General features: G+C 35.1%; 1 protein-coding gene across 4 annotated transcripts in view; it reads left to right on the top strand.

The window, feature by feature from the left end:
- The window catches only part of NEMF (nuclear export mediator factor), a 51580-nt gene that overhangs the window by 7045 nt on the left and 18130 nt on the right, over positions 1-26405 (top strand). For all 4 annotated transcript variants that reach the window (XM_019662371.1, XM_019662369.1, XM_019662370.1 and 1 more), the window contains exons 5-18: positions 6221-6369; positions 7303-7370; positions 8320-8406; positions 10057-10130; positions 11024-11094; positions 11175-11250; positions 11625-11687; positions 13172-13249; positions 13337-13545; positions 13796-13987; positions 14383-14446; positions 16114-16202; positions 21035-21138; positions 22504-22566. In XM_019662371.1, coding sequence (XP_019517916.1) covers positions 6221-6369; positions 7303-7370; positions 8320-8406; positions 10057-10130; positions 11024-11094; positions 11175-11250; positions 11625-11687; positions 13172-13249; positions 13337-13545; positions 13796-13987; positions 14383-14446; positions 16114-16202; positions 21035-21138; positions 22504-22566 — 1387 coding nt within the window. The remainder of the gene's footprint in view (positions 1-6220; positions 6370-7302; positions 7371-8319; positions 8407-10056; positions 10131-11023; positions 11095-11174; positions 11251-11624; positions 11688-13171; positions 13250-13336; positions 13546-13795; positions 13988-14382; positions 14447-16113; positions 16203-21034; positions 21139-22503; positions 22567-26405) is intronic.

The following is a 26405-nucleotide window of genomic DNA, read 5'->3' as shown; positions in this document are numbered from 1 at the left end:
ACACATCAAAAATGTACAATTTAGTGAACTATCACAAAGTGAGCATACTGTGTTAGTTATTAGCCTGGATGTGGGACGGGGCAGTGAGACCAGCTGCCCATCCTTGCACTTTAACTGTCTGTGCACTTCCCTTTGCCAATGATGCCTTTAACCATCTTTCCTTCCCCTCCCCTGCAGCTGCTGCCCACCTGTAATTAGTTTTTTTGGGTGATCTCAGGTGGTGGTCAATTTTTAAAATTCATACGATACTCTCTTTTAATATTTTTTTTAAACTTTTTATTTTTGAAATGATTATAGATTCACAGGAAGTTGCAAAGATAGACCAGAGAAGTCTGGTATGCCTTCACCCAGTTTCTTCAGTTGTTAAATCTTATATAATTATAGTACAGTATCAAAATCAGGAAATTGATACTGGTACCCTGTATGCATATAGTTCTGTGCATTTTACCACATTTGTATGTTCATGTAACCAGCACTGCAGTCATGATACAGATTTTTTCCAGTGAGTGGTGAGTTTGGAATAGATATTAAGGATTTATGTATGAGAGAATGTGCTTGGGGATTTTCAGTAGTCACTGATAGCCAGAGAGGTAGGTTGATTGATGCTTCGAGTACCCCTTGAAGATTGCTCTTTCCTCTGTCAATATCAGGGTTTGATTGTCTAGCCTTTGTGTCTGGAATTTTGATGTGTGGTTTATCTAGACTTGGTCAGGCCTTGGGTAAAGAGGTTATTGCTACTCAGACTCAAGAAAGTTTACGAGTATTAATTTATAATAAGAAGGTTCCAGGGCTGGCCAAGTGGCCCGTTGGTTAGGAGTTGGCTTTGGACACCAGCTCTGAGCAGCAGGGCCCCGGTTCGGATCCCACATATGAAGGCCAGTGACGCCGCACCCTCTACAGCAAAGATGGTGAACAACAGCTCTACCTGGAGCTAGGCTGCCGTAAGTGGCCGGCGATGGCATAGGCTGTAGTGGGGCTGGCCAGCAGCTGGCATGTGTTTTGTGAGCTGCCGTGAGCCACCATGAGCAGCCGTCCAATGGCTGGTGACCAACTGTCTCAGCCAGGAAGAACGCAATGATAATACAAACATGGGCCAGTGAAGCAACGTCCTCCACAACTAGACTGAAGAATAAAAGGACAGCAACTTGTCTGTTCTCCTTCCCCAATTCCCCGATAAAATCTTAAAAAAAGAAGAAGAAGATTCTAGTAGAAAAGATGCTGGAGAAAGTAAGTTAAGACCAGAAAATGCTTTATTATGTACATGACAGTTGAGTGAAATATTTCCCAAAATATGTTCCTTGGACACCACTTCCATAGGTGTCCCTAGAAATATGGGTCCCATAGTTATAAAAGTTTAGGAACTTTGAGGATAAGGTAAAAAAAAATTTAACTAGGACTTACCAGTGCCTTTAATATGATAATGTGATATGTACATTTCCTAGAGAAGGGTATCTTATATAGAATTTCCAAAATTTATTTGCTCACAGGCTTCTTTTTTCCTTTTCTGTTTTTCTTTTTCAATGGGAGTAGTAGGAGCCATCTTACAGGATATTTTTGGAAATCTTGGTTTAAGGAAAGCCCTTTCAGGAAGTAGCTGCCTTACTGGAATCTTCCAGATGTTCTTGATAACTGCACAATTTGATTCAACAAACATTTATTGATTACCTTCTATGTACTGGGTTCTATGGCCAGGTCTGTTTTTCAAGTCACATATTCCTGAACCAGACAATAAGGACTTGTATCTCAGCTCTTTAATTTCCTTCTCTGGTTAACTTTTCTGTTCTTTAAATAAATAGATCTTTAAAAATTTAAATGCATGGCTGCTGCTTTGAAGCCAGAACATTTAGCAGTAGTTATGTACTGCTCTTTCAATACCTAGTAACTTCTGGTTATCTCTATCTCTGATCAGGATGAGTGGTGGCCCTATCTACTGAAGCCATGTATCCTGCAACATATTCTTCCTGATGAGATTGGGCCTCTTCTCATCATCTTCTGTGACCAACTTCTAAGCTTACTAAGACATTTGTGACTATTTTCATGGATGCTTTTTGTATTTTAGTTAGACAGCAACGCATCTTCACTGTAATAAATTTGGAAGGTTGTATTCTTTGGGCAGTTTTATTTTCATTAGCTTCCCCCTTTTTTATTAAAAAGATTATGTAACAATATTAAAATTTTAAAAGAGTTTTATTAAAATAAAGCTAACAAAATATATTAGTTTCAGGTGCACACCATAGTTACTCAACATTTATATACCTAAAGAAGTGATCACTATGATAATTTCAGCAACCATCTGACACTGTACCACACTATCACAATATTATTGACCATATTCCCTATACTATACATTACAGCCCCATGACTTATTTGTTTTATATCTGGAAATTTGAACCTCGTATTCCTCTTCATTGTCCTCTCCCCCACCCTCTTTTAAAACAGTTGACATTCACTGTTCACTATTATTTTGTAGTAATTTCAGGTTTACAGCAGGTACAGGTAGACATTTATACAATTTAAGAAGCGATCCCCCTGACTAGTGTAGTACCCACCTGGCACCATACATAGTTATTCCCATATTATTGACTATATTCCCTATGCTTTACCTCCCCATGACTATCTTTATTTCTTTTTTTTAATTGTGGAACAGTGTGTTTTTCCAGGACCCATTAGCTCCAAGTCAAGTAGTTGTTTCAGTCTAGTTGTGGAAAGCACATCTCAGTGGCCCATGGGGGGATCGAACCGGCAATGTTGGTGTTATAAGTACTGCGCTCTAACCAACTGAACTAACTGGCTGCCCAAATTTGTACTTCTTAATGCCTTCACGTTTTTCACCCTGCTCCCCAACCCCCCTCCCATCTATCACCCCAATAAATCTAGAATCCATCTGATACCATACATAGTTATTACCATATTATTGACTATTCCTTATGCTATACCCTACATCCCCATAACTACTGTGTAACAACCAATTTGTACTTCTTAATCCCTTCCACTTTTTCACCCACCTCCAATCCCCCTCCCATCTGGCAACCATCAAAATGTTCTCTGTATTTATTAAGTTTGTTTGTTTTGTTCTTTGTTTTCCACATATAAGTGAAATCACATTGCATCTGTCTTTCTCTGTCTGACATACTCCACTCAGCACAATACCCTCCAGGTCCATCCATGCTGCCACAGATGGCAAGAACCCATTCCCTTCCATGGTCGAGCAATATTCCATTGTATGTATGTACCACCTACTTTTTATCCACTCATCCATCGATGGACATTCAGCCCAGGCTGAATCCACATCTTGGCCATTTTTATCAGTGCTGCAATGAACATATGGATGCACACATCCCCTCAAGTAGTATTTACGTTTCTTCAGATAAATACCCAGAAGTGGGAGTACTGGGTCCTTTGTCTTTTGTTATAGTCTTGTTTTAAAGTCTATTTTGTCTGGTATAAATATTGCTACCACAGCTTTATTTTTTTGTTTTTTGTTTCCATTCTCATGAAATATCTTTTTCCCATCCCTTTATTTTCAGTCTGTATCTTTTGATCTGAAGTGAGTCTCTTGTAAGAAGCATATGGGAAGGTCTTGTTTTCTTATCTATTCAGCCACCCTATCTTTTGATTGGAGCATTTAACCAATTTACATTTAAAGTAATTGTTGATATGTAGTTATTGATATTTTATTCATATCTTTTCTTTTTTTTTCATCTTAAAGAAGTCCCTTTAAGATTCCATGTAATACTGGTTTGGTGATGATTAACTCCTTTAACTTTTTCTTGTCTGGGAAGCTCTTTGTCCTTCGATTCTAAATGATAGCTTTGCTGGGTAGGGTAATCTTGGTTGTAGGTCCTTGCTTTTCATCACTTTGAATATTTCCTTCCAGTACTTTCTGGCCTGCAAAGTTTCTGATGAGAAAGCAGCTGACAGTCTTAAGAGCTCCCTTGTAGGTAACTAACTGCTTTTCTCTTGCTTTTAAGATTCTTTCTTAGTCTTTAACCTTCAGCATTTTAATTATGATGTGTCTTGGTGTGGACCTTTTTAGGTTTATCTTGTTTGGGATTCTCTGCACTTCCTGGACTTGTATGTCCATTTCCTTCGCCAAGTTAAGGAAGTTTTCCATCATTATTTCTTCAAATATGTTTTCAATCCCTTTCTCTCTTCTCCTTCTGGTACCCCTATGATGTGAATGTTTGTACACCTAATGTTGTCCCAGAGACCCCTTAAACTCCCCTCATTTTTTTGTATTCTTTTTTCTTTTTGCCCTTCTGTTTGGGTGTTTTCTACCTTATCTTCTGAATTGCTGATCTAATCTGTTGATTCATCTAATCTACTGTTGATTCCCTCTAATGTATTCTTCATTTCAGTTATTGTATTCTTTATTTCTGGCTGGTTCTTTTTTAGTTTTCTATCTCCATTTTTATGTTTCCTGTATCTTTGCTGAAGTTCTCACTGAGATCATTGAGCATTGTTATAACCAGTGTTTTGCACTCTATGTCTGGTAGATTGCTTGTTTCCATTTTGTTTAGTTTTTTCTGGAGTTTTATTCTGTTCGTTTATTTGGGACATGTTTGTCTCCCTATGTTTGTTTCTATGTATGATGTAGGGCTGCTATGCCTTCCAGTTTTAGTAGAGTGGCCTTATGTAGTAGGTGTCCTTTGGGGCCCAGTGGCACAGTCTCCCTGGTCTCCAGAGCCAGGTGCTCCAGGTGTGTCCCTTGTGTGGGTTGCATGTGCCCTCCTGTTGTAGCTGAGCCTTGGTTGCTGTTTGTATGTCATTAGAAGGCATTGACCTTTGGGCTGATTGGTTGTGAGAATTGGCCTGACTACAATGGAGGAGCTGTGGTACAGGAACTGACCCAAAGAGCAGGATTCACTTTAGCAGGGCTCTCGTGCCTGCCCAGTCTGCCTTTTGGGTATGTCGCTCTTGGAGGTAGCTGGTTGATGCTCTGGCTTGCTCTGAAGCTGGTGTGCCAGCCCCGGGACCTCCTGAGAGGCCATGTTCAGCTGCAGCTTGTGTCCTGTCCAGGGCTACCTGTCATGAGCCACAAAGTAGTCCTCAGGTGTCCACCACCCACGCTTTGCTTGGAGGTGCCTCAGGAGGTCAAGCTGTGAACCAAGACCAGCTGTTGCTAGTGCCGGGCTTAGGGCTGCTCAGCGAGAGATATGGGACACTCTGAAGCCAGATGCTGCTTGTTTGGGTTTTGTGAACCTTTGAGAGATTTTAGTCTCGATGTGGCTTTTTCTGTATGTTTTTAATTGTAGGGCTTGGGTTCAGCTAGACCTCAGGTGATTATCGATGGTTGTTCTGTAGTTTAGTTGTAATTTTGATGTAGTCCTGAGAAGAGATAAGCCCAGTGGTTACCTATTCTACCATCTTGACCGGAATCCCATTGTTACATTTTTAAAAATCTTTTTAATCCTAACTGTATTAAATATTTTCATTTTTCCCTATATTTGCCTTCCATTTCCTAGGATACAGAATTATTTTGTCTTGCTATTTTTAACTTAACATTGTAAACAGTTTTCTACTTTTTTTACGTGGTCTTCAAAAGTTAACGGCTTTTAAATATTTTATGTTGATATATAATTATTTAACAATTTTCCCAATTTTTACATTTTAGCTGTTTTCCTTTTTTTTTATGTATTGTAAATAAACTGCAATGAATATCTTTAAGCATGTAGCTTTCAGTTTTATTGACTTATTATATTAGGCTACATTACACTACGTGACTTATTACATTAGGCTACCAAGTGTGGAATTATTTGGGCAAAGGGTGTCACTATCTTTAATTGCTATTGAAAGACACAATGCAGGTGAAAGTATACAGGCATACCTCATTTTATTGCACCTCGCTTTACTGCACTTCACAGATACTGCGTTTTTTTACAACTTGAAGGCAAGACCTTCCACCAGTGAAAAGATTACAACTCGTTTTATTGCAGTGGTCTGGAACTAAACCTGCAATATCTGAGGTATGCCTGTAAATTGTTGTTTGCTTGGTATCTGTTCTAACTGTTTTTCCTAATAAGCCACAGTGTTTGTAGACCTGCCTCATGGAAGTGCAATAGTAAGCTCATATGATGGTCATCAAGGTCAAATGCTTTCTGTAACTTCATTTCTGTAGCCTTGATAAGGTTTTTAAGAGACTATATTTTCTTTCTCAATTTTTAAGAAGTTTCAAGAATGATTTGGGAAAGGCATTAAATTATATTTTATTCTATTACAGGGGAACATTGTTCTTACAGATTACGAGTACCTGATTTTAAATATCCTAAGATTTCGAACTGATGAGTCAGATGATGTTAAATTTGCTGTTCGTGAACGCTATCCAGTTGATCATGCTAGACCTGTTGAACCTTTGCTTACCTTGGAAAGGTAACATGTTTTGTTTATAAACTCATTTCGTATTGTATTAAAAGTTAAAATTAAGCCATAAGTCAGAATGGAAGAATTGTCATAAGAAAATATTTTGTTTACTTGAATAAAATAATTAAATTTGGACTACTTGAACTACATAAATGTGCATGTAAGCCATTAAGCCTTATTTGAGAGTAGCAAATATATGTCTTTTTAATCTAAATTTGGTGTTACTTCAGATGTTTATGATTTCTTGGTAAAGTGAGGGGGTTTTTCAGCTGTTCTATGGGAAGACAAGTGGGTATCTTGGGCAAAATGCAAAGAGATAGAAATTCTGGTTTAGCTAAGAAAAGAGCAGGATGGGATATGGTGCTAACTGTAGCTGCACTCTTCTAGCTGGAAGGTTTTGCTGACTAATAGGCTAAGCTTCTCAAAGTTTAGCATGCATCAGAATCACCTGCAAGGCTCAATAAAACAGATTTCTGAATCAGTAGCTCTGGATAGGGCCTAGGAATTTACGTTTCTAACAAGTTTTCAGGTGCTATTGGTGCTGCTGGTCTGGAAACCACGGCATCCTGAGTTCTTACTGAATGCTTAAGTGGGTAAAGCCATTTGTCTCCACATATAACATTTAACTGTTATATAAAAATGTCATGTCATATATGGGCTCATTGACAGTAAGCTGCATGACTTTGTTGAAAAAGTATTGATTTTTTTTCTTAGAAAACCTGGTTTCATATCCCAGTCTGCTGTTTTAAGAACCTAATAACCGTGGATAAATTAATTTTAGGACCCATTTTCTTACCTACAAAATGAACTAATACCTCTTATATTTTAGAGTATTGTGAAGATCATGTGAATTGATGTGTATGAAAGTATTGTGAATATAAATATTGCCATAAGATTTATTAAATATAAGATAGTAAGAAGTGTGTCAATTTTGTTTCACAGATTGACTGAAATAATAGCCAGTGCTCCTAAGGGTGAACTACTGAAGAGAGTTCTTAACCCAGTACTTCGTGAGTACTACTCCATAGAGCAATGAAATGTTTGTAGGATAGTGTAGTTTTCAGGAATCTATTTAAATCTTTTATAATTCTAGTGGAAAATTAGAACAATTTGATAGCTGTGGAAATGAATTTAAAATGATCTTTTGAGTAAATAAGAATTCATTTTAAGGAAAGAGAAATTTGTTACATCAAATGAAGTTTGACCTTTGTCCGTTAAATTTTATTTAAAAGCAATACGGTTATGTAAACTAAAAGTATAATTTAGCACTTTAGTGCTAGCTGTAGTATTCTAAGAAATCTTTTTTTTTTTTAATTCTTCAGTTTAATAACCACTTAGCTTGTGTTTTTTGTTCGTTTGTTTTTTAAATTAGTGTGTCTCAGGGCATCACAGGATGCCAGTTACTTTTGATAAACAGGATAAAGATAATCCAATAAACTTTTATGCTTGAGAAGATCATCACTTATCCCTATGCTAAGGAATCTGAAAAGGACATATTGGTAGGCAGGTCCCCTTAATTACTGAGCATTAGGAAGTTACTCTTCCTCTCCTATGAAATTAGAATGCATTAAAAACTTATCTTGGAAACTTTCCAACTGTTAGTATAGCACACATAAAATTTGTAAGTTTGGATTTTTCTGTTTTTTCTTTATTATGATATATTACATTAACTAGTTTGGGGGTGCTAAACCAACCTTGCATTCCTGGTTTATAATCCTTTTTATGTGTGGCTAAATTTCATTCAATTCCTGTAACTTTTGCACTGACTTCTACGATTTTATTGAATTATTTCTAATAACATTTCAAAATAAGTAAACTAATTGTTATTTTTACTGGCTACAGTTATTGAGTAGATCATTAATATTGGATATAAATTTATATTTTGAATGTTAAATTTTATGGGAAAATAATAAAAATAATACCCTCTTTCCCCCTCCCCACCCCCCTTTATTTTTATAGCCTATGGATCAGCTCTCATTGAGCACTGTCTTATACAAAATGGATTCTCTGGCAATGTCAAAGTGGATGAAAAACTTGAAAGTAAAGGTATGTCTGCATGGTATAAGTTTTGTTCATTTTCATTTATTTTTTAAACTATGAAAATTATATTTGTGAAAGTAATAAATGAGAAGGTAGTTCGAAACTTTAAAAACGTTGGACCTTTGAGTGTTCTATCCATGTAGTATTACTAGCTTCCTACTCTAAATTGGCATATTATCCCTAATAACGTAATTCAGTTTCTTGACCTACCTTATTACCTTTCAATTTTAGAATATTCTCCCTCCCTCTCCCTAAGTTTTTGAAGTGGTTACTGACCTTGAGACAGTGTCTGGTACAGGCTTAAAAGAGCTGAATTACTCACCTTTTTACTCAGAACCTGGAGTGCTTCTAGAAATAGCAGCATTCATGCATTTTAATTCTGTAATACTTAGTGTGACTGTATGATAAATTAGAGTTGTAACTACTTAAGGGAATCTAACTTAACTTTGCCAGATTAGAATGATAAAAAAATTAGAAAAAGTATTAGGAAAACGGAAGATTTAATTTTTGACCAGTTTTTGTATGTAGATTCTCATGTACAATTAAAATAATCATTCTTGATATTTATATTTTGGGTTAAATATTTTGTAAAGTATTGGGACAGTTTTTATACTGTAAATTTTTGGTTTCAAAATACAATTGAACATTTTTAGTGAATAATTTCTGAAATATACTAATTCAGTGAAGTTGTGATAAAAATGTCAACAGGTAATACTGTTGTTTTTGCTGTTGCAATGGTTTTTTTTTTTTAAATAAAATGAATTTGATATTCACATGGAATAAAAGCATGTGAAAATGTTCAGGGAAACTGGATAATAGTAATGATAGAAAAGAACCTTTTCACAGATTAAAATACATTACGAAGCTATACTAATAAAACACTAAGTTTTCAGAGAAGGAATAGACAGAATAAAGAATTTAGAAACAGGCCCAAATATATGTGGAAATTTAGTATCTGGACAAAGTGCCTTTCAGATCTTGAGGGGAAAAATGGATTCAATAAAAGCTATTGGGGGGGCTGGCCGAGTGGCGCGTTGGTTGGGAATTGGCTTCGGACGCCAGCTCTGAGCAGTAGGGCCACGGTTCGGATCCCACATGCGAGACAGTGACGCTGAGCCCTCTACAGCTAAGATGGTGAACAACAGCTCAACCTGCAGCTGGGCTGCTGTGAGTCGCCGCACTGGCGTAGGCTGCAGTGGGGCTGGCCGGCAGCTGGCGTGAGCTGCCGTGTGCCGTCATGAGCGGTCGTCCAATTGCCGGTGAGCGACTGCCTCACCTGGGAAGAGCGCTATGATAATACCAACATGGGCCAGTGAAGCAACATCCTCCACAACTAGACAGAAGAACAAAAGGACAGCAACTTGTCTGTTCCCCTTTCCCGATTCCCCAACGCTGTTCCCTTCCCCCAATTCCCCAGTAAAATCTTTAAAAAAAAAAAAAAAAAAGCATTGGTACAACAGGCTGGTTAAAACATATCCTAAAAAAAAAAAAAAAATTCTTCTTTACACTTACTGATAACAAACATGAGATAACTGTTTCTAATTTTCTTGAACACTTTTATTATTTCATAAGTACTTTCTTGTGTACTACGTAGTTGTTTAATAATAGTTCATTGATACTTGATTAGCACTTTTTTTTTCCTTTTTGTTCTGTTAGATATTGAAAAAGTACTTGTTTGTCTGCAGAAAGCAGAAGACTATATGAAAACAACATCCGAATTCAGTGGAAAGGTAGCACTGGATATACCTACTGTATATTACTGTATATTCTGGTGGTTTTATTTATTTAAATTTTCAGAATTTAAATGTTCATTAAAGGATCGATACATGTAAATTTTTTGTTGTAGTTTGGAAATTTGACATCTGTAATATGCTTATTCTAGGGTAGTTTTTATTTTTTATTGCTGTTGGTTTGTAATTTTTGTTCTGCTTTTTCCCTTTTATGGAAAGTACTGCTAGGTCAAGTCAACATGAGCACTCCAAAAAAGTTGAGGAATTTGAAAATATTTTTTCTTAGGTTATTTTTAGATAAAGAAGCACATTTCAATTTGCCAGTACTTTTCAGAAATTTGGTGATTTATATCCTTCTAATAGTTAAATACCCTCTAAATTACCTTATATCTTATGAGTGTTTTCCTTCCCTATTCAAAGTATAACTTTACTTGCAAAAAAGGTTCAGAAAAGGTTTTGATTAATTGTAAAATTATAGCTTAGTTCAGTCCAAATATACCTTCCCAGTTTTTAAAATGAATTAAAATCTCCTACCAACAAACTGAACTTAAGAGTTTTTCTGCTGGAAGTGCTTTTGCCTTTTTTAAGTGGCACAATATCTAAAAATAGAAAGACAAAAGCACACTGCACATGCATAATTCCACCATTTTATCAAATTACTAGTTTTCATTTCCTTTTTTCCCTGTTTTTTCTTGTCTGTGTGAATAAACCAGTATTTTCTAATAATACTTTGAGTCTAAAAAGCATTATTTTGAGAAGTGATACAATCAATAGACAAATGCAGTCGATAACTTATAACTGGAATAATTTTATAAGTTGAATTAATATCAGTCATGGAAAGTCAATCTTTGCTAATTATGATAGAAATGAATTTTAATGTTGGATTTTTATAGGGGTATATCATTCAGAAAAGAGAAGTGAAACCAAGCCTGGAAATGGATAAACCAACTGAAGACATACTCACGTAAGCATGCAGGCATGAGTCAGTTTACTTTGGATGTTTATTAATGTTCTTGAATGTGATATAATAAATATGTTTTACAGGTATGAGGAATTTCATCCTTTCTTGTTTTCTCAACATTCACAATGTCCATATATAGAATTTGAATCATTTGACAAGGTGCGTTTTCAGATTCTATTTTTTGATCAGTTAGCATGATATGAGTTATTAAATTAATAACTTGCTTTGATTGAGAAATTGAAAATAATTTTGCTTTACAATCACTATAAACCTGGGCATTACAGAACAGTGCAATCATAGATACAAACTGTTAGAAACATTTGTTAGTACTTCATTTCAAGGTGAAGGATCAAAGATTTAAACTTAATTTGACCCTTGATTATTCAGCTATATAGTACATTTACTGGAAATCTGTTCAAATTCTTTGAGTGGTGTTATGAACAAAATGGACCCTAAAATTCTGTGTATGTAAGTTGAAGTAGAGACCATATTTTTTTTCAACTAGTTATTGTTGTTTGTTTTTTTTTCATAAGGCCGTGGATGAGTTTTATTCCAAGATAGAAGGTCAGAAAATAGATTTAAAAGCTTTACAGCAGGTATGGTATTATTAAAAGCATTTTTGTTAAGCCAACTAGCCTTAGTATGCTTTGCTGGGTAGATGATGCTTTGGTATAGGAATGGGTAGCCGTTCAGAAGTGTATGGGAATGCCCCCATCTCTTGGTTTATTGATAAAGGTCGGAGGGGTCTCAGTGTTAAAAAGCATACCCTCATTTGTTCCTTCACCATGTCCAGTATTCTTTAAAATGGAAAATACAGTGGGAAGATGAGGCCTGTTTATACCCTAATATGGTTTACTTGATTACAGCATCCCAAAGCTTCTTAAACTTTGCCAATGTTAAGGGAATACTGTTCTGAGGAGATTTTAAATAGACCAAAGGAGAGGGAATAGTTTTTTCTGTACAAATAAAGTGGACATTTAAACTAGGTCTTTAATATGCTTTGTGTGTATCATGACTCCACAAGGAGGTTTTAATATGCTGTGTTTCCCAGCACATATAACCATGGTTCTGGGAACATTTGCTGCAGAACAGTTTTAGAAATTGGTCACAGTTACTCTGGATTTGAAGAGGATGTGATTACTCTAAAATATTAATAGAGTCTTAAAATGTGGTGCAAAATTTGAAATTGTGTCACTCTTTGTATCCTCCCTCACCTCAGTTTATAAAAAAATTAAGTAACACATTGTTTGCGGGCATTTTTCTCTATACGACGAGTTTACTCGTTTCCCGAAAACAATGTGTTAACAAAAGCACAATTTCAAAGCAGGTGGGTCAGATGGATTCAATAGTGTGATTGCCACATGGTGGCAGCACTTTAGCTAGCAAATGTATTTAGCAGTGACGTGCAGCCCATGTTTTTTATGTACATTAGAATACCAGGAATGATTTTAGTAATCATTTTGCATTCTTTTAATAGTCACCATTCTTATAATTTAAATCTTTTAATACTACATTCCTTATTTGGTAATGCTGTTACTAGTGATAGGAAATTTGGCTCAAAATCAACATCTTTGAAGTGTAAATTATATATGATAAAATGATATAGAAGGTCAAATGACTACCATGAGGCTTTGTGAATTTAAGAGAAAGAGTAATCTGCAAATTCTAGAAATAATGCTAAGAAAATTAAAGGTAGTAATAAAATAAAAAGAAGCTATTTTGGTAATGTATGCTAAGAATACATTCCCCCAAACTTGACTTTTATGCCATAGGAAGAAAATGTCTTAAAATCTGCCTTCTTGAATAATGCAAGGGCTTTAGGAACACATCTTACATGTAATGTAACCTGTAATCAAAATACCTTCCTTTGTAGGGAATGGGAGGTGGTTGGACAGGAGAGATAATTTCGGAGCATGAAACACTTTGTGGTAGGATAGACCTGGGGAACTTTGCTAGCTAGGTGACAGCATTGAGGGGGCAGAAGTGGGGGTTAGGATAGTGAGTTTCAGGAGGTAAGAGAGAAAAGGTGCCGGAAATAGATGAAATCTAATTTTTTTAAAATCTGTTTTGTTAACAAAAGGAAAAACAAGCATTGAAGAAATTAGATAATGTTCGAAAGGATCACGAAAACAGATTAGAAGCTCTTCAACAGGCTCAGGTATTCTGTTTAGATTTTTCAGATGCTTTTTCAAAAATGGTAACTTTAACTGACATTATAGTAAATGTTTTTGGTTTATTTCTTAAGGAAATAGATAAACTTAAAGGAGAGCTCATAGAAATGAACCTGCAAATAGTTGACAGAGCTATTCAGGTTGTTCGAAGTGCTTTAGCCAACCAGATAGACTGGACAGAAATTGGGGTAATTGTGAAAGAAGCCCAAGCTCAAGGAGATCCCGTTGCAAATGCAATCAAAGAATTAAAATTACAAACGAATCATGTTACAATGCTGCTAAGGTAAGTTTGATTCTTAGTTAAGCAGTTAAATGTTTATCTTTACTTTGTTATGTAATTATTTGCTGTATTCATTAAAATTTTTTCTCTTTTATTTGGAAATTTGTCCTCAATAATACAGAAAACATTCATTTACAGTAAAATAATACAACTAAATACTGTAACCCATTTATGATTCCATTGAGGAAAAAAAATGAAAATAAGAAAGTGATGTCATTGACGTTAGTGAAATACTATTGAATATTTTTAATAGAAATCCGTACTTGTTATCAGAGGATGAAGATGAAGATGTTGATGGTGACATCAATGTTGAGAAAATTGAAACTGAACAACCAAAAGGAAAAAAGAAAAAGCAAAAGAATAAACAACTGCAGAAGCCTCAGAAAAATAGGCCATTACTTGTTGATGTTGATCTCAGCTTATCAGCATATGCCAATGCCAAAAAGTAAGTCTTAAACTTAAAAATATAAATTTTAGGTAAAATATTATCTGCAATAACGCAGGGTATTAAGGGTAAGAAAAATCATTGTTTTGCCTGTGTATACTTTGGGGTGAAAATACTTTGGGTGGGGTGTTTTTTAAAATTATATTTATTGTAAGAATACAGAAATTACTGTTTCTCAAAATAGTAATTCTGGAAATTTCAAATAGCATATTCTTTTTTAAAATCTCATTTTGTGCATCCTACAACTTTATTTTAATATGGAACGTACAAAAAAAGTTGCGTAACACACAAAACTTGTTCTGTATGATTTGAAAGCCTATAAAATTAGAAATAACAAATAGAAAACTAAAGAATAGACATTTTACTTAAAATTTAAAAGAATTATGTTTTTCTAGGTATTATGATCACAAGAGATATGCTGCTAAGAAAACACAAAAGACTGTTGAAGCTGCCGAGAAGGTACTTAGTATTTCTTAGAGTGAATGTTAAATGTTTTTCTCTAATTTAATGGCCTTAATTATTTCTTCTGTTTAAAGAGGTTTTCTAATTCAGAAATATTTGAACTTAATTCTGTTTTAAATGTATTTCCAGTATTTATTTTCTTCCCCAAACCTGCACCTCTCCGGTCTTCCCCATCTCAGTAAATAGCACCTTCATTTTTCCCTTTGCTTAGATTAAAAATGTAGGAATCATCCTGGACTCTTCTCTCATAAACCATATCCAACCCATCAGCAGATCCTTTTGGCTCTTCCTTTAGAGTATAACCGTAATCTGGCCACTTCTCATTAGCACAGGGCTCCATCATCTGTGTTCTCTATGACTAACAGTAGCCTCTTTGGGTCCATCTCCTACCCTTTCCCCGCTATAGTCTGTTCTTCACACAGCAGCCATAGTGATCCTTTTAAATAAAAAATGAAGTCATTTCTCTGTGTTCAAAATCTTCGGTAGCTTCCCATGTTACTCAAGACAATCCAAAGCCCTAATCCTGGTCTACAAGGCTCTACCTAATCTGCTCCCCTCTGATCTCATCCCTTGCACTCGTGTTACACTCTTTCCAGCTACATTGGGATATTAGCTGTTCCTGCAACAGCGGTCCATGCTGCCTTGTCAGGGCCTTTGCACTTGGTGCTCTTTCTATCAAGAACATTCTTCCCTCAAAATTTCCATGGTTTGATCCCTCCCTTCATTCACATGTCTGCATACATGGGACATCATCAGAGAGGCCTTTCTTGACCGCTCTTACTAAAAATAGTAGGACCCTCCATCACTCCCTTTTTACTCTGCTTTGTTTTTCTTCTTAAAAAACACTCCTCCCTACATATGTTTTTCTGTCTTCCCTCCAAAATGTAGATTTCATGAAAGTGGGATCTTTGGTTCACTGCTGTCGCAACCCCTAGGAAATTGCCTAGAGCATAGTCACATTAATGGCTGTTAAATGAGCGGCCTTCCTGACTTAGCCCTCTGTCTACCTCTCCAACCTCATTTCTTGACATTTTACCCTGTGATCACTACTTGCTGGTCAGGCTGGCCTTGCTGCTTACAGTGCTCTGTTTTCTATTCTTTGCCTCGATCATTCCTTCAATCCTTCAGGCTTCAGCCTATATGCCATTTTCTCAGAAATATCTTCTTTAGCCATAATCAGTTATAAATTAGGTTCCCTTGATATACTCCCATAGCATCTTTAGAAACACTTACCATATGTGTGATTTGAATAATTATGTGTTTTATAATTGTTTCTTCTAGAGCCCAGTGGGGTGGGAACTTTTTCTCTTGTTCACTTGTTGTCTCCCTTACACTGTTGTTGTAGCCCAGAACCTGTTATATGGTGGGCATTTAGTATCTGGTAAATGAGTGATACTGTACTTTTTTTAATTCATAGGTCTTGAGCAGATATTTGTAAACAGTAAATCTTTTATTTAAATTATTTTAATATTTAAGGCACCAATCTTTTCATTTTTTCATTACTTTCATGAGTGTATGGTGTGTGTGTGTGTGTGTGTGTGTGTATAATGCTATTTTATGATATTAAAAAAATTATTTCTTGCCCCATCATTTACTTGGTGTTATTTAAATAAATTTAAACAAATTCTCAACAAATTATTTAAAACCTCTTTTCTAATAAATAGGCATTCAAATCAGCAGAAAAGAAAACAAAGCAAACCTTAAAAGAAGTTCAAACTGTTACCTCTATTCAAAAAGCAAGAAAAGTATATTGGTAAGTGTTCTACCTTTTTAAAATGCAGTTCTTGTTTTTATCAAAATTATACATGCACGTTGTTTAGAAAACTCAAGCATTTCTGCAAAGCTTGTTACAAAAACCAATTGCCTTGCAATTTTTAACCCCTACTCCTTGCCCAAAGAAACTACTTTTATACTTTTAGCTGATTCTTTTGGCATATACCTCCATTTCTCTAAGTAATGTGCTTGTATTCCTGCTTCTAAATTTTTCTATTTTACACTCTATTAATGACTTCCACTATGAAAAATGAAAATTTTACTCTTTCCGCTTGTGCTCCACTACATACACACACACCACCCAGCCTTCCAGTATCATAATTCATGGATGTTTAAATTGTAGTCACAGCTGAGTCATATATTTATGTTGTCTTGTTTCATTTGCTTTCTTTTTATTTTTGTTATTATTAATTCCACCTCCACTTTTCCAAGTGTGTTGAAACAAAATGGAATTCTATTAGTATCATCTTGCAGAAGTCTTTCCTGGAGCTTTTTGGCCTTTATTCTAGATTTGTTGCTCTGAGTATCTTTAGATGTGCTTTTATTGTTATTCTGGATGTTCTCTTTCTCCCTCTCTGTGTTAGATTCCCTGTCCTGGATCTTGAACTTCCTTTTTCTTTCTGGGATCTTGTGGATCTTTTTTTTTTTACTCTCAGTTTTCCAGAATTTCACAATGATGTAGGTCAGTGAGGATGTTTTTATCCATTATGCTGGATACTTTGTGGGCCTTTTTAATTTGGAAACTTTCAGTTCTGAGACATTTTCTTGAACTGTTTCTTAGAAAACTGCTTGCCCTCAGTTTTTTTTTTCTTTATCTTCTTAAAAGTCTTATGTTTTAAATATAAGAGCAGCAACTGGCCAGTTAGCTCAGTTGGTTAGAGTGTGGTGCTAATAAATATAAGAGCCCCTGGACAGTTCTCGAGTTTTCTTGCATTTTCTGTTTTTCAACTCCTTATCTTTTTGTATATTCTGAAAGATTTCCTCACCTTTATCTTTTATTCTTGCCACTGAATTTTTAAAAAATTTTTATTTCTTATATCATGTTTTTGGTTCTTTGTTATGTTTTTAAAACTTCATGCTCTAGTTTTTTTATGCTGAGAATAGTTTGGGTATATTAAATTTTATTTAGACTCCTTTTCCTGGTCTCTGTCTTCTCCAAGGTTTTTTTTTCTGTTTGTTACTTTTGTCTCCAACTTTCATGTTAGAAACTTTGTTAATGTCTAGTGATCCTTGATTGTCTGCTGTCATTTTATAGTAGAACATTAAAAAGTTGATTGGAAGTTCTCTGGGTGGTTATGCTTATAAAATGATCTGTGTGGGCCATTTTGTGCAGAACTCTTGATGTCTTTAGCTTTTTTGCTCTTCAGCTGGTCTCATTCCCTAGAAGTGATTTTTTTCTCTCCTCCTCGTAAAGTGAAGACCTGGTTGTCAGCATTTTGGGAGTCCAGTGGAACTAATGAGCTGGGGAGTGTCAGTGTCCAGTATTCCATACATTTGCTTAATTGCCCTTTTTTGCATATGATACCCCTACTTACAGCTGTGCCACTTGCCCCTAGTCCCATAGAGTCCCTTTGTACCCTTTCCAGAGAATTAACTTCTGGCCTGTCAGACTGTGGAATGTGCATTTACTGCCATGTTCAGAGTTGAAAGAAGATCTAGGGAAGTAACTGCTTCTGATTACACTTTCAGCCAGTCCTGTTTTTAACCCCATCTTAAACCCAATTTCTAGCAGTACCTTGTGCTGTTATTTTTTAGCCTTTTATGGATTGCATACTGTGAATTGATTTACATCTTGGCTTTTTCCATTGTGAACCCCAGAGCCGACTTCTTGACTATGATCCTCATCATTTATTTTCCAGCTTTCACAAATTCATTGTGATAGTCTCCTCCCCAGCCCCTCTCTGCCATCTCTATTGATGAATAGGATTGACCTGTAATTTTCATTTCTCATAATGTTCATGTTCAGTATTGGTATCAGGGTTATATTACTTCATAAGAGAAATTGAGAAGTGTTCCTTTATCAGTTGCTCTTAAATGGTTGATGGAATTCACCTGGGAAGCTGAGTAGTCCTGGAGTTTTCTTTATAGGAAAGTTTATTACAGATTCAAATTCGTTAGTAGATGTAAGGAATACTCAGATTTTCTAGTTTCGGTTAGAAGTATGTTTCTAAGACTATGTCTGTTTTATCTAAAGTTTGAAATGTACTGCAAAAAGTTTATAATATTCCACTTAACTTTTAACACCTCTTGGGATATTTATGGACATCTCCATTTCATTCCTGGTAATTGCTGTTCGTGCCTTCTTGTTTTCTTAATTAGTCTGACAGGATTTTCAGTTGTATTAATATCTTTAAAGAACCAGTTTGTGACTATTGATCTCCTCTATTGTATATATGCTCTCTATTTTATTGGTTTTTTTTTTCATCCTTTTACTTTTCTTTGAGACTCACTTGCAGTTCCCTTTCTGATTTCTTCAGTTGGAACCTTAGTACATTGATATTTTTTCCAGCCTCTTTTCTAATATATACAGAGGGTGCCAAAAAAATGTATACACATTTTAAGAAAGGAAAAAAACTGTATTAAAATTGTAATACTCAATATATACTGATAACAAAAGATGAATTCCAGTCATGTGTATACATTTTTTTTTTCACCTGTGGTATTTAAGGAAATAAATTTCCCTCTAAGCCTGGTTTTGACTTCTTTATCTAAAAAGATTCGTAATATACGATTTAAATTATTTTTCACATCAAAATATATTCTGATTTTCATTTTGATTTCTTTTATGCATTATTTAGAAGTATATTTATTAGTTTCCAAGTATATGGAGCTTTTTTGGGTTTTTTGTTACTGATGTCTAGCTTAATTTGCATAATGGTCATTGCTGGTATTCTGAATTATCTCAGTCCTTGGACATTTGTTATTTGACTTGCTTTATGACCCAGCATATTTATGATCATCTTCGTTTATAAATGTTTCAGATAGAATTGAAAAGAGTGTCTGTTCTACAGTCGTTGAGTGCATTTCTCTAAATATCAACCATGGTTGTATTTATTAACCATGTTGTTGAAATCTTTGGCATCTTTACTGATTTTTTTTAAATAATTGTTTTCTCAGTTATTGAAAGGTATGTTAAATATCACACAATTGTGGATTTGTCTATTTCTCCTTTTATTTTTCCAGTTTTTGCTTTCTATACATGAGGCTGTGTAAGTAGGTGATGCAAATTAGAAGAACTGTTATATTTTCCCAGTGAACTGAGCCTTTCATTAACTTTAATGAAATGTCCTTTCAACTTATTTTTTCCTTCTGTGTGAAATATTAAAACTATATCAGCTTTCTTTTGGTTATTGTTTGCGTAGTATATATTTTTCCATCATTGTATTTCAACATTTTTATATCCTTATGTTTTAAAGTAGTACATATCATTGTTATTTTCCAGTCTGACAATCTTTACATTTTAACTGGAGAATTGACTACATTTATACTTAATGTAATTTCTGATATATTTGGGTTTAAATCTACCCCTCTTACTGTTTGCTTTCTGTTTGTTCAACTTGTTCTATGCTCTTTTTTGTCTTTCTTATTGCCTTTTTTTAATTTTAATTTTTGGCCGGTTATACCTTCCTTTACTAGGATGATTACAAAATACATCCTTGATTTATCTCATTTTCTTTGTCCTTGTGGGTTTTACATACCTCTTTATCATTAATAGGGAAGCAATTAAATAAGTATAGTGCATCGATTCAATCAGGAAAATATATTTTTAAGTGATAAAAGAAAGCAATATGCAGAACAGTGTGTTGTGTTAAAAAATGGTTTAGGGTAAGCATTTTACTTTAGCTTTTGCATATTTAAATAAACTCTGGAGGGGGTTACACAGGAAGCTAATCACAGTGGCTCCCTGTTTGAACGTGGTAGTGGGAACTAAAGGGATGCAGGATCTTCACTGTACCGTTTCATAATTAAAAATTGTTTGAACCATGTCTATGTATTACTCAGTCAAAAATCAGATTCAAAAAATAGAAATAAAATCCTTTTACTCTTATAATTTGGGAGTTTGGTTTAATGCCTGTTCTCAATCTAACGTCTTTAACCAGAAGTTATTAAATTGTAGATTAAATCATGAAAACGATTATCTCGGTAGTCCTATGTAATACAGGACATATTTATGTTCATCACATTTTCTAAATGTCATACAAATATACACTCATTACTTTTTATTGTGATGGTACATATTAATCATGAAAACCCAAATCACTTTGTCTCTTGAAAAAGTTAAAATTTTACACTTATGAAGGCAATTTTTGGTCTTTAGCCAGAAAAAGTATAAAGGATGTCATATATGTAAACATTCAATTGACTAATTGAGGACAGAATGGGAAAATGTTTCTTTCTTACCAGTGGTCCCAAAGTCTAAACAGTGTGCCACTGAAAGAAAACTATGTGTATGTACCTTGGGACCATGTGACATTTATGCTTTTACTTTGTGTAATTCGTTGTTATAAGTTATCCTTGAGTTTAAGAAGCTATTTACATGAGAGGAAGAGAATGGCAGAACATGTGTTTTGAAACATAGAATTTAGCTTCTTTCTTCTCAGACTGTCTGAAGAATATCCTAGGGCAATTGGAATTATAAGTTTTCCATAAAATCCAACTTTATGCCTTAAGAAAAATCAAACTATCAAGCTGTCTTAACCTATACAGAATAGATTCCTGTTTTGTTTTGTTTTGTTTTATTTGTAAAAACGGTGTGAATTTAGACAATTGTAAAGGAAAAGAAATGTTAACGTTTTTCTTTCAATTTGATAGGTTTGAGAAATTTCTGTGGTTCATTAGCTCAGAAAACTATCTGATTATAGGCGGACGAGATCAGCAACAGAATGAAATAATTGTGAAAAGATACTTGACATCAGGTAGGTAAGATTAAAACTCTAAAGAATTTTCTCTTAAGTAATTTGATCAGTTATCTCAATATTAAGTGTAGATTTTCATCTTAAACTTTTTTTTGACAAATTGGTCGAAAGTCTTTGATGCTTGATGGTTTATGATGTGACACTAAATTCTCATTTTAAGGGAGCATTCCTAAAGTAGTGATGCTGAATTAATCTGCAGTATTGGACTTTTAACTCTATTAACAAAATAGCTTTAAATCTTCCAAAGTCATTGTAGATCAAATTTTTAAAAGCTTAATTTTTAGGTGCTGAAGTTTGCAACCTTTTTTTCACATTTAGAAACAGTACTTAAGGCCTGTGGTGGAAGGCCTCTTATTTATTTTTATTTGTTTGCTGATAACCACCAACTCACAGGGGCTGAACCCTCCCTCAGTGTGGGTGTCAGAAATCAGTAATCAATGTCAGAGCTAATTTGATGTCCATTGATGTCAACCAGGAAAGAACGCAACAGGGTTTGGGTTACGTGGTATCCAGGGCTTGGTCTCTGTCTTCACTAGCACTGTTCATTATGAACTGAGCCTGTCATGGATCAGTATGGGTTTTATTCTTTGAGTTTCAAATCCCAGATGACCTGTCTACGGCAAGCAATGGCTGCTCATTTTTCCAATTAGGAACCATGAGCTTTGCTTTTTTCTGGCTGAGCATTTACACCTGCATTCATCTATTTGCTCTTTTGTTCATTCATTGCTGTCACATACTTAGAGTAAAACAGGAAGTCCTCATCCTGTCTTACAAGACTCCTGGCTTCTTTTTCAGCCTCATTTCTTACTACTCTCCCTTCAGCCTGGCTTCCTGACTGCTCTTCATATATGTGAAACACCCGTAGTCCTTAGGACTTTTGCACTTGCTAGGATGACTCACCTGCTCCATGCGTCTCTCACCCTGCAGCACCTAGCCTAGGCTTGCTCACATGGTAACTCAGCACATTTCTGAGAGAGGAAGCACACAGGCCTCTCAGGGCCTAGGCAGGGAGCTGGCATTTTGTCATATCTGCCACATTCTAGTGGCCAAGGCAGGTCACAGGGCAGACCCAGATTCAAGGGATAGGGACGTGGACTCCACTTCTTGGTGGGAGAAATTTCACGGTCACAGAACAAAAAGGTGTGAGTAGAGGGAGGAAGAGGAATTGTGACCATTTTTGTAATCTATATTAACATTGCTTTCCTATAAGGAGACCTATGAGAAATCTCCTAGGGGTGGGGGATGGACTTTTCTTTATATGCCTTCTAATCCCTTTTAGATTATTAACCAATTAAACAATAAATGAATAAATAATTTTAACTTAAAAAACAGGATTTAAAGTATCATTTCTTATTTGTTTTTAAGGGGACATTTATGTACATGCTGATCTTCATGGAGCTACTAGCTGTGTAATTAAAAATCCAACAGGTAATATATTTTTCTATTATTCAGAACCTTAATTCCTTTCTTTAAAATATTTTAGTGTAAGACAAAGATTGTCAGTAGAGATAAAGAAGAACACTTTACAATGATAAAAGGGTTAATCCATCAATAAGATAAAACAGTTACCGTATAAACACATGCACCCAACAAAAGAGCCCTAGAATACATGGAGCAAAATCTGACAGAACTGAAGGAAAAATAGGTAATTCAGCAATAATAGTAAGACCTCAATACCTAATTTTCAGTCATGGGTAGAATAACTAGATATAAGATTAGTAAGGAAATAGAGGATAATAGAGGATTGAACAACACTATAAGTTAACTAGATCTAACACATATCTCTAGTACATTCCACCTAACAACCGTAGATTCTTATTCATTCTTCTCAAATGTACATGGAATATTCCCCAGGATAAACCATATGATATTCTATAAATCAAGTCTCAGTAAACTTAAAACGATTGAAATCACACAAAGTAAGTTTCTGACCATAATAGAAATTAAAAACCACTAATAGGAGAAAATTTGGAAACTTCACAAATATATGGAAATTAAATAACACTTATAAATAATGGGTCAAAGGGGAAATCACAGAGGGTGTTAGAAAATACTTTTGAGATGAATGAAATGAAAATGAAATGATGTGTCAGAATATGAGATGCAGCTAAAGCAGTGCTTAAAGAGAAATTTATAGCTGTAATGCCTGTAATAAAAAAGAGGAAAAATCAAGTCAGTAACAAAAGTGTGCACATTAAGATCTAGAAAAAGAAAAGCAAATAACCCATAGTAAGGAAAGGAAGGAAATAATAGAGTGGAAATAAATGAAACAATAGAAAACAATAGAGACAAATCAACAGAACCAAAGTTCGTTCTTTGAAAAGATCAACAAAATTGATAAACATGTAGCTAGACCAAAAAAATAAGAGAGAAGATTCAAATTCCTAAAATCAGGAACAAAAATGGGGACGTTACTATCAGCTTCACAAAAATCAAAAGAATTATGAGGGAGTACTATGCTCAGTTGTATAGCAACAAATTTGATAACCTAGACGAAATGGGCAAATTCCTCGGAAAACACAAACTACCAAAATTGACCCAAGGTGAAAAAGAAAATCAAAACAATCCAATAACAAGTAGAGATTGAATTAGTAATAAGGAAAGCCTACTTACAAGAGAAATCCCAGGCCCCCATGGTTTCACTGGTTAATTCTACCAAACTTTTAAAGAAGATTGAACAGCAATTGTTTACAAACTCTTCCAAAAAATAGAAGAGATGGGAATGCTTTCTAACTTTTTTGTAAGGCTGTTTTATCCTAATGTCAAACTAGACAAAGACATCACAAGAAAAGGAAACCATAGACAAATATCACTTATGTTGTATTTCTAAACACTAGCAATCAACAATACTAAAAGGAAGTTAAAACATCCACTTGTAATAGCATTAAAAAATAAAATACTTGAGTAAATTTACTAAAGAAATGCAAGACATACACCCCCCCAACTACAAAAAAATCATTGAAAGAAATTAAAGAAGACCTTCATAATTGATAAGAAGTGTTTATGGATTGGAAGTGTTAATACTGTTCTAATAGCAATTCTTCCCATATTAATCGACAGATTCAGTGCGATCCCTCTCAGAATTCCAGCTGCCCTTTTTTTTTTTTTTTTTTTTTGCAGATGGACAAGCTAAAATTCATGTGGAAATGCAAAGGACTCAGATTAGCCAAAACATTCTTAGAAAATGAAAAATAAAATTGGAGTAGTCACACTTCCTGATTTCAAAGCCTACAAAGCAACAATAATCAAAAGAGTGTGGTATTGGCATGAGGAGGGACAGATAGATCAATGAAGAGAATTAAGATTCCTTGGTTATGGTCAGTTGATTTTCAATAATGGAGATAGAGTCATCTTAGGACAACTAATGTCTATGGGCAAAAGAATGACTTTAGATCCCCTATTGCATACCATTTACAAAAATCAAATGCACCAAAGACCTAAACTTAAGAGCTAAAACTGTAAAACTTAGAAAAAAATAAGGCATAAATCTTCATAATCTTGCATCAGGAAGTGACTGAGATATGATACAAAAAGCATAAGCAACCAAAGGAAAACATAAATTGAACTTAATCAAAATAAAAAAATCTTTATTTCAAAGGACACTATCAAGAAAGTAAAAGAAACAGCCCACAGAATGGGAGAAAATATTTGCAAATCATGTATCTGGTAAAGGACCAATATCCAAAGACCCCTTTAAGATTAAACAATAGACAGAAAAACTAATTTACAAATGAGCAATGGATTCAAATAGACATTTCTCCAAAGATATATAAATGGCTAACAAGCACATAAGGTACTCGGCATCATTCATCGTTAGGGAAATGCAAATCAAACCATAATGAGATACCACTTCACAGCCACTAGAATGGTTTACAATGGAAAAATGAAAAGCATGGGTACAATGACAAAATAGATAACAAGTGTTGGTGAGGATGTGGAGAGATTGGAACTCTTATACACTGCTGGTGGGAATGGAAAATGATGCAGATGCTACAGAAAATAGTTGAGCAGTTCCCAAAAACTTAAACATAGACTTTACCAATTGCACTCCTGGGTACATAACCAAGATAATTAAAAACATGTCCACACAAAACTTGTTTGCAAATATTCATAACAGCATTATTTTTTTTAATAGATTTTTTTATTGGGGAATTGGGGGAAGGGGAACAGCGTTGGAGAATCGGATAAGTGGAACAGACAAGTTGCTGTCCTTTTGTTCTTCAGTCTAGTTGTGGAGGACGTTGCTTCACTGGCTCAAGTTGGCACCATCATTGCGCTCTTCCCAGGCTAGGCAGATCAGTTGCCAGCTTCTGGATGGCCGCTCACGCTGGCTGCTGGCTGCTGGCTACACACGGTAGCCCATGGCAACCCACTGCAGCAGAGGCTGCAGCCTACACCGTTGCCTTCGACTCATGGCAGCCCAGCTCCAGGTTGAGCAGCAGCATTATTTATAATAGCCAAGAAATGGAAACAATCTGTATGTCCATCAGTTGGTGAATAGATAAAATGTGATGTATCCATAGTGGAATATTATTCAGACTGGAAAAGAAACAAAGTACTGAAACATGCTCTAACATGGAAATCATGCTAAGTGAAAGAAAGAAACATGATTCCGTTTACAATTGACCTTTGAACAATGCAGGAGTTAGGGGCGCCAGACCACCCCACCTCATGCAGTTGAAAATCTGTGTATAACTTTTGACTCCCCAAAAACTTAACTAATACCCTACTGTTGACCTGAAGCCGTACCAGTAACATAAACTGTAGATTAACACCTATTTTATGTTATATGTATTATATACTGTATCCTTACAAGAAATGACTCCAGAGAAAAAAATATTAAGAAAATCATAAGGAAGAGAAAATAACATGCACAGTATTTATTGGAAAAAATTCTTATAAGGGGACCCTTTTTCAAAAGTCAACTGTATATGAAATTCCAAAATTGGCAAATCCATAGAGAGACAAAGTAGATTAGTGATTGCCAGAGACAGGGAAAATGGAAAGTGACTTATTTTAATGGATATAGGATTTCTTTGGGGGATGACAAAAACATCCTGGAATTAATGGTAATGGTTGTATAGCTTTATGAATATACTAAACCCCACTAATTATATACTTTAAAAGGGTGAATTTTGGGCCAGCCGAGTGGCACGTTGGTTAAGAGTTGGCTTGGGACGCCAGAGGGCCCCGGTTCGGATCCCACATATGAGGGCCAGTGACACTGCCCTCTACAGCTAAGATGCTGAACAACAGCTCAACCTGGA

Source organism: Hipposideros armiger, unplaced genomic scaffold (genome assembly GCF_001890085.2).
Source record: "Hipposideros armiger isolate ML-2016 unplaced genomic scaffold, ASM189008v1 scaffold_373, whole genome shotgun sequence".
Classification (NCBI taxonomy): domain Eukaryota; kingdom Metazoa; phylum Chordata; class Mammalia; order Chiroptera; family Hipposideridae; genus Hipposideros; species Hipposideros armiger.
This window is presented reverse-complemented; position numbering and strand designations above follow the sequence as displayed.